The 8,724-nt window shown below is 42.4% G+C and overlaps 1 protein-coding gene across 2 annotated transcripts in view; it reads right to left on the minus strand.

Annotated features, from left to right (window-relative positions):
* Positions 1 to 6,846, minus strand: part of tmtc2b (transmembrane O-mannosyltransferase targeting cadherins 2b) — a 104,806-nt gene extending 97,960 nt beyond the window's left edge. Inside the window, exon 1 of one of the 2 annotated variants that reach the window (XM_015965467.3) lies at positions 6,353 to 6,846. In XM_015965467.3, the coding sequence (XP_015820953.3) occupies positions 6,353 to 6,435 (83 nt within the window). In that variant the 5' untranslated portion in view covers positions 6,436 to 6,846. The remainder of the gene's footprint in view (positions 1 to 6,352) is intronic. The other variant, XM_054733508.2, reaches the window with a different exon arrangement.
* Between the last annotated feature and the right edge of the window lie 1,878 nt (positions 6,847 to 8,724).

An 8,724-nucleotide genomic window follows, 5' to 3' on the forward strand; every position in this document is an offset into this window, starting at 1 on the left:
GAGTGTCCAGCAGTGTGGACGGGCCGTGTTCACAGTGCAACATGTTTTCAAGGATTGCTGCGATTAAGTGACTAAATGTCGAGTATTAGTACTATTATAAACTCCAACTGTTCAAACACTAAATGTGTTTGTGTGAAAATCTTTGCCTACATTCACCAGAATGACTAAATCTCTTAGCAAAGAATTTTCTGACCGTATCCCTGCCTTTGTTTCACCAGTGACATAAAGCAATATTTATTTTAATGTAAACAGGTTTAAAGCAGAGAAAAGCATTTTCTTAGTTTACTATAGTATTGTACTTAACTGGGAATGGCAGTGGCACAAGTGCTCGCCCCGTAAATGGAAGGTTGCAGGTTCAAGCCCCGCTCAGTCTGTCACTTAACACTTAACCCACCTTGCTTGCTGGTGGTGGTCAGAGAGACCGGTGGCACCTGTGTACAGCAGACTCACCTCTGTCAGTGTAGGGCAGCTGTGGCTACATCGTAGCTCATCACCACCAGAGTGAGAATGTGTGAATAACTGATCGTGTTGTAAAGGGTCTTGGGGGGTTCTAGGACTCTAGAAAGCGTTATATCAAATATTACCCATTTACCGTTTAGATATCAGTATGGTTAATCAATTTGATATGATCAGATCTGTGGTAACACTTTACAATAAGGGTACTTTTCTGTTATTTACTGCGTCATTAACATTAATAAACAAAAGGTCCCTTTATTAATGTTACCATTGTTGTTATTGTATTAAGTTTCTTTAAGGTTAGGACAAAGGGCTGGGGGGAAGTCAGCTTAGAAATGTTTTACATAATATGGTTAAGTAGTTGTAAATACTTCATTTGATAGTTTATTTGCTCAATAATGCACTTAGTAATGTTAATAAAGAGACCCTTATTTTAAAGTGTTACCAAATCATTTCATTTACTAGACAGTGGGTGTTGTATTCCCATGCCAGTACATGGTAGACTCAGACAGGAAAGATGAAGACCTATTGTGTTTTTCTGCACACATCTTCTTTGGTAAGAAATGCACTAAGAAAACTGTCTCAAATTCAAATATTTCACACTGTCCCTCCTACCTCCACCACAGGGAACGCAACACAAAGGCAAGAATTTTTCAATTGCACTGAAGCATGTGTGTGTGTGTGTGTGTGTGTGTGTGTGTGTGTGTGTGTGTGTGTGTGTGTGTGTGTGTGTGTGTGGCCCGGAGGACAGAGGACAGGAGAACACACAGCTAATTAATTAAATAATGTGGTTCTGTACCTTTCTCTTCAGCACAGCTGACAAAGGTGTATGATGGGTCAGTCCTCCTGCATGCTCATGTCATTCCCTTCCCTTGCTTGAAAAATTGTTCCATAATGAAAGTTGAACCCACATCTTTTTTATCTGTGAATTCAATGCCGTTCGGCGAGTCTCAAATAAAAATTTGGGCATCTTAATGTAAAAAAATATACCATTAATGTAAAAAATAAACTCTAACTAAACTATGTTCACACCCAGAATCGAACCCAGGACTTCTGCACGAGAGTCTCTGCGGTGAACCAATATTATCCCAAACTGTAGGGGGCAGCATGGAGCTCTACGGCATGCATCCAACACTACACCATAGTAGAAGTAGAAATTACTGTTTACAACACGGCATTCCAGCATTTTTAACAGCGTCCTCGTCTTTTCCGACAGTGCGAGCTATTTCTCTCCAAGAATTATTAACAACATGTTGATAACGGTGATCTCTGAGAGCTGAATCATACAAATGTCTGTATTTACCAACCTCTGCCATACTAGTTCTTGCCGGTCCGCCATGTTTTTCCACGTCCGACCGTCCGCGTGGTTAGAAATTTTCCTAGGTGCACGGTGCGGAAATTTTGGGCCGTGCGGAGATGCGGTGGAGGGGCGTGGTTGTTAAAATGACGCAATTTCGCCACGTGGAGCCGTGCGGACCTCGCGGACGCGTCAAGCATAAACCAACCTTAAGGGTCCTCAGAAATGTAGCTAGGTTTATCACTAGGCGTTAGGAACAGCGACAAAGTGGCACTGCCTCTCTCTCTGCACTGACACTACATGTCCTGGGTTAGGAAAATAAAAATAAAACACGAGCGCTTGCCTTAAAATAGATCCTCTCACATCATGTACCAGCCAGTACTGGATGTCTGGTAGATGTCTCCATGGACCTCCATGAGTGGAGCCATGCAGGACTTCTTTTTAAGCATATTAGAAGGCTGTGAGCTTTTCATCCAGACATAAACAGACTAAAATACTTCTGAAGTTGGGGTGGCTAAATAAAAAGCGTAAAAACCAACTTTTCTCAGATTGTTGCATCTGTTTAACTTTTAAAAAAATACACAAATGGCATTACTGAAAACCCAAAAATTATACAAAAATGCAAAAAATTTGTTCAATTTCTGTCAAAATATCACCCTGAAAATGGTGTACTAGTTTATATAATTTATATGCGTATAGGCTACTTTATCAAGGAGGTTACCAGAAGGAAACTGGGTTTTTCTGGTTTATTGGGAATATTTTACAGCGTTTTCTTTGAAATGAGAGGTGGGACGTCTTTCAAGACACCAGAACAAGAAGTCCAGTTCTACTAAACCCTTACACTTGTCACATGACTCAGAAACTCCTCGGCCATAACACCACTTATTTATTTTCAACTGTCTGGGTCAGCAGATGTCTCTATTCTGGCAAATACAAGCAAACACCACATTCTACATTTGAATCAACATCAAATGTTCCACTTCAAACTGGCAAAGGTATAGAAAAAGAACCTTAACTGTCAGCTGGGACCATCTGGAGGCACTGGATGATGGAAGCTGGAGGCCCGAAAGGCTTTGAGGGGAAGCTGAAGGGAAGGCAGACTGAGAACAGAGACGCAGCAGAGCAGCTGCACTTACCAAACTGTTGTGAGTCCCTATCTGCAGGCAGGATGGTAATTACAGGGCACAGACAGAGAACAGGACACAGATACTCAAACTGCTGGGTAGCCGCCCTTGGGCCTTCACCATAGCACTGCGGACCACCTAATCCTACATTATGGGCTATGAGAGAAAGGTTCCAGATCATTGACTCATACTGCCAGAGAAGAGACGGTAGAGACAGGCCCAAATTAGGCCCAAGACGCAAAAATAGTCCGTTCTTCATCTGAGACCGACTACAGGCTGCCTTCAACAACACGGCTAATAAAACTAGAGCTGTGCAAGCAAGAAGCCTTTTGACTCTATGTATCACAACTTTTCTAATAGATGTTAGAGAACCTGCATCCTTCATTTAGACCTGCAACCTTCTCACATTCTCACACAATAAACCCGACCACACTGCACCATTACAGAAAAAATAACCGAAGCAAAGTTTACTCAACCCATCAGACTCCCAGCCAGGGGCAGCAATCCTTACAAGGAGGGTGTGGTTGGAGGTGACATGTAATTTTAAAATAGTTCAGAGAGTCCAGGCATTAAAGGGAGAAAGAGACTAGAAGCTATTTCCTATCTAATGTGTAGCTCAACGGTATTTTCATTAAAAAAAAAGAAAGAGGTAGCCAAAACCAATCAACAGTCGTATCTGTTCTGCAAATTTCAGCTTGCTGGCTTATTGCACTGCAGAAAGATTCTGACACGTTCTCCTCGGTGTTGCCCTATTCCTCCCCAGCAGCAGAGATAGGAACCACATGACAAATTTGTTCCATTTTCCAGTGTAGGTGTCAGAGCTGTGTATGTTCTAATGATGAGTGCTTCCAAGAGAGGAACAGGAAGAACGTCCCTGGGGCGATTTGGCACCGCGGAGCAGAGAGGCGGCGACTGACTGCAGGGTCACCAAAGCATCTATCATTCAGATAAATATGCAGAAATAATTCCTAAATGTTTTGATACCAGACGTGCCCTCATCCTGGTTACTATTCATGTAAAGCATAACGTTAGATGGAATTCATTTGTAAACACGACATTAACAACTTAAAGGGCATCCTAAGGCGTTCCAAATCATACAATCCTTCTAGAAAGGAGAGTGTCCTCCCAGTAGAACGCACCCAAAAGATCCCTCCTAAGGAAGGTACCTGAAACACCTCAGCTGATTCCTTCTGATGTGGCGGAGCACTCCGACCACTCTCTGGATGACTGAGTTCTTCGGTTATGCCTAATCCAGAGGAAGCTCATTTCAGCTTCCTGTAACCAAGGTGATCAGGGCATACATGGACCGGTAGTCCAAGAGCTTTGCCTTTTAGCCGAGCTCCTTCTAACCCACTTTGGACCGGAGCATCCTCATTATTGCAGACAAAGCCCAGATTGATCAGCACAACTCTAACCTACTATACCTCACAAACAAGATCCCAGGACACTTTAACTCCTGTGCTCGAGTCAGACTTGCCTTCAACCTAAAAGGAGAATTCCAGTTCCACCCTGTTCCAGTCAAGACTTGGAGGAGCTAACGCTCATCCCAGCCGCTTCATTTGGCTCCTAACCACCTGAGCGCAAAGCTGATGGATTCTAACCCAAAACTGGGAATGAGCTTGAATTGGTGTCGAGGCTGCAGCTCCTGTTTGGTAGATTTTATACATTTCAGCTTGATTTTTTTTCTTCTGCAAAATTATTGAATCTCAGTTGAAGGCAATTTTCTAAAAAATGTCGTAAATGCACAAAAGATTCGATGTCAGCGTCCGAACCTAATTTCTTCTGTATAAACCATAACATGATTGATGTCCTTACCAGTAAATTACAATGAGATTTTCCAGCCTGCAGGGCATCTTGATTTATTCTCATCATACATTTAGTTTATTCCAGCATGACGGCTTCTTCACCATAACAGTGAAATTAGCTTCTTTTCTCTACAATAAACCACATTAGCAAGTTAGGTGAGACAGTGTGCACGCCGGACTGTTGTCCTCAACCGTGATTTATCTCTGCTGCACCCATCCTTGCTCTGACTCCCTCACTCCCTGGAGTGGAGCCCATGGAGACATACGGCTGCTAATTGCAAGTTTGAACACATGGTGTTAAAAACAGATAACGCTGGATGACAGATAGCCTCAGATGAAAATAAATGTCAGGGACAGAAACTCATCAGAGAAAATCTTTACAAATCCCTGACTGGGCAAACTCTGTCACTCGTTTCATTAGAAGCTAAAAAAACTTGGACTGAATTATTTTCAGTAATAAATGTAAGTATTAGGATGTTTTCAGGGAATTATCAAGATTTGAAGAGACCATCCAGCTATACAGAAGCTGGCTCTGCAGCAGCAGCCTCCTCTCTCGGCCTGACAGCTTTATGGACCCAGACCACCAACTTTCATACACAGAATTAGCTGAATCACCTGAGAGAAGCACAACCTTCAAACGCATGGCGACACTTGGATAAGAAAAGTCTAAATCTTTCAGCAAAGAGGCCGTAGGCAATATGTTGTCCAGGAAGTGTTTTTAATATGTAGCAGTCATCAGTGCGGCACAGGGAATACATGTGAGGTGCTAATAGACGTAAGCTTTAAGTGTGTACTTTAGTCTTCCAGCATCTGTTATGCAAACTGCTTCAAGCAGGAATAGGAGAGCACTTTAAATCACACCATTATTAAAACAGATAGATATTAATGATCATTGGAAGCTGATGTTATAATAGGAGGAAAATGCAGATGCATCTGACCTACTTCAAGGCATGGCGGGTGAATAACGAGCCCAAGGCACTGACAGCCATTCAGCCATCAAATATCAAAAGGCCAGCTATGAGTAATGCATCAGCCTGCGTTACAGCAGGCGAACCCCATGCACTGATGGTTTTCCAGCAGAGTGGGTGACAAGTCTCCCTGTTTTTAGGAAAATTAATAATAAAACCGCTTTAGTCAAAGTTTCAGCAGGTTGCACATTTTGGATAAGTTGGAAACTGACGCTGAATGAAGAGACACACTTCTCCAGAGATTAAATATTTCCATGGAACAACTCAGGATTTTCTGCAAGTCCACATTCTGGATGCTGCAACAAATGCTGCTGCTGCTTATGACTCCTTCATGCACCCATAAGGACAAATTCTGATGCTGGGGGGAAATGTTGCAACAACTTACTGAACTAAATCATTAGAACTGTTTCAGTTCAAACATTTGTTCGAGGGGGTTTGGAAGTTGAAAGGGAATTTGCTTTGATCGGTGTTCAAAACAGAACTCACTATTGATATCTGATCGTTGCCCTTAGGCGATCTGCTGGTCGGACTAATGAAAAGGTTCAGCTGATGCAGGGGAGTCCTGCTCACATGGAGCTATGGCAACAGAACGATCCTATGTGCACAGATAAGATGCAGCCTAGAGGGATGCGTGCGTGCGTGCGTGCGTGTGTGTGTGCGCGCGCGCGCGCGTGTGTGTGAGCTGTTCAGTCACTGAAGTACCTGTCATCGTAGCAGAAATCGGCGCCCAGAGTGTTGACATACAGGACCAGAGCCACGGTGCCGCACAGCAATTCAGCAAACATCTCTGGCTCGCACAACCCCCGGAAACGACACTAATATTACGGGAATAAGGAAAAGGAACGATAAAAGGACAAATGTGAGCAGCGAGACAGAAAAAGGAAGCGGATCCCGGTCTGGAGTCACTCTCTCAGTCTCCGTTCTTTGTCAGGATGTCTTTGCGTAAAGAAGTCCATGATGATTGAGTTCCCCCATCATCCTCGCTGAAGTGCGTAAAGTGGATAATCCATTGGTGAGCTGCTCTCTAACCCATGCTGGCTCCGTGCGCGCGCGCTCTACACCCTGCTGGGAGTTGGGCAGAAAATACAACACGAGCAGCGTTCAGTCACTGGATCTGTGACACAACACACTGCACGCCTCCCCGACACACGCACACGCACATACAGAGAGAGAGAGAGAGAGAGAGAGAGAGAGAGAGAGCGGGAGAGAGAGAGAGAGAGAGAGAGAGAGAGAGAGAGAGAGAGAGAGAGAGAGAGAGAGAGAGAGAGAGAGAGAGCGGGGGAGAGAGAGAGAGAGAGAGAGAGAGAGAGAGAGAGAGAGAGAGAGAGAGAGAGAGAGAGAGAGAGAGAGAGAGAGAGAGAGAGAGAGAGATCAGCGACTGATGCTCACTGGCTACTGCTGTATTAACGTCGTGAGCGAGACATTGTCAAGTGTGTTGAAATAGATTAAAGAGCATCCGGTTAAACTTTCAAAATAAACTGTATTTAAGAAAAGCCAAAACAAACCAAAGAAAAATTAAAAATAAAAACAGTTTATTTTTATGTTCAGATGCATATTCGTGGCAAAGACTCTAGAACTTAATCAAGTACAAAGTTTGGCATTTTCCATATTTTGTTGATTAATACTATGTCATTACTTTTTAAATAAATGTTAATTAAAACAAAATAAATTACTGCTGATTGTGGCCTGATTAGTTATATTCTGTTGTCACTGCATTGTCTGCCTTATTCTTATTCTTACTGGATACAGTGTGTGTGTGTGTGTGTGTGTGTGTGTGTGTGTGTGTGTGTGTGTGTGTGTGTGTGTGTGTGCGCGCGCGCGCATGCGTGTGTGTGTGAGAGAGAGAGATATTCCACATTTTCCATAACAACTCATTTCCTGTTACTAAAACTCTTTTTCATCCAGCACTACTGACCTGCGCTTGAGCACAGCAGCTGTAATATTTTGTAACTTTATTGTGAAATGCATCTTCCTTTACATCCTGCCCTTGTAGTGAGGATGACGCAGTTCGAGTCCAAACGCATGCGGCCAGGAGAACTCAGGCGCATGTGCACATCCTGTCACCAAAAGGCGGTGGGGGTGAATTTTAATCTGTTAAAACAGCATGCCAGGATCCGTTGATGAGGGTGTCCACAATCAGATAGAGTTTGAGTTTCCAGAGTGAATAAAACATCATCATCATCTCTTTAGAATTTTACTGTAAATTACATTTTTACATCAGATAGCCTTGATGTTTACAGCAATACACCTGGAGTCACAAAATCTGATCAAACCTGCAAATCTGGGCATCCAAAAACCCAGATGGAGCTCGTGAGAATCTGTTCTGTTAGTTTATGAACTACTTGTTTCGTTCTGTGATGCACGCTCTCGAGTCTCCAAACAGATCTATAAACTGTGCTTTCTGTTTAGTAAACTGTGGGCAACTTGTTTCCAAACAGACCTCACTGTGACACTGTCAGTAAATTACAAACCTAATATGTTTCAATCAATAAAGGTCGATAATAAACTCCATAATATAAAATCTTAATTAGATGTTTTTACACAGCTATAATAGGATGTTATAAAGCTTGTTGGTAATAAACATTGAGCTTCTTCAGAATGACATTCATTAACATTATGGCAACAGTTAGTTGACAATAACTTCTTGCAAATTTGTAAATTAGTTATTTCTTTAGCCAGAGAGCCTTTCTTCCACAACACGAACATGTTTGAGCATCACTTACAGAAGACCACTGATGTCTGAGGAGAGCTTAGTATCAAGTTAATGAAAGTGAGATAATGGATTTCCACAGAGGGAGCTCTGTTTTTATTTTCTCAACTGGTTTTTGCCAGGATCCTTTGGTTTTAATAGAGCCTATAAACAAATGATCTCAGCTGCAGAAAAAAGAAAAACAGTATCTTTACCTGGACCTTTTATTCTAAAATACGACCCTTTAACTGCAATCTTTAATTAAAGAAACAAAGGTTATTGTGGTTATTAGTATGCTGATGTTGGCAGAGAAGATTAGATGTTTATGTAAACGAACAAATTAAAAACCTTGTTGACACATTTACCTCGGTCACTTAGAGACTCT

This window comes from Nothobranchius furzeri, chromosome 4 (assembly GCF_043380555.1).
Source record: "Nothobranchius furzeri strain GRZ-AD chromosome 4, NfurGRZ-RIMD1, whole genome shotgun sequence".
Taxonomy (NCBI): domain Eukaryota; kingdom Metazoa; phylum Chordata; class Actinopteri; order Cyprinodontiformes; family Nothobranchiidae; genus Nothobranchius; species Nothobranchius furzeri.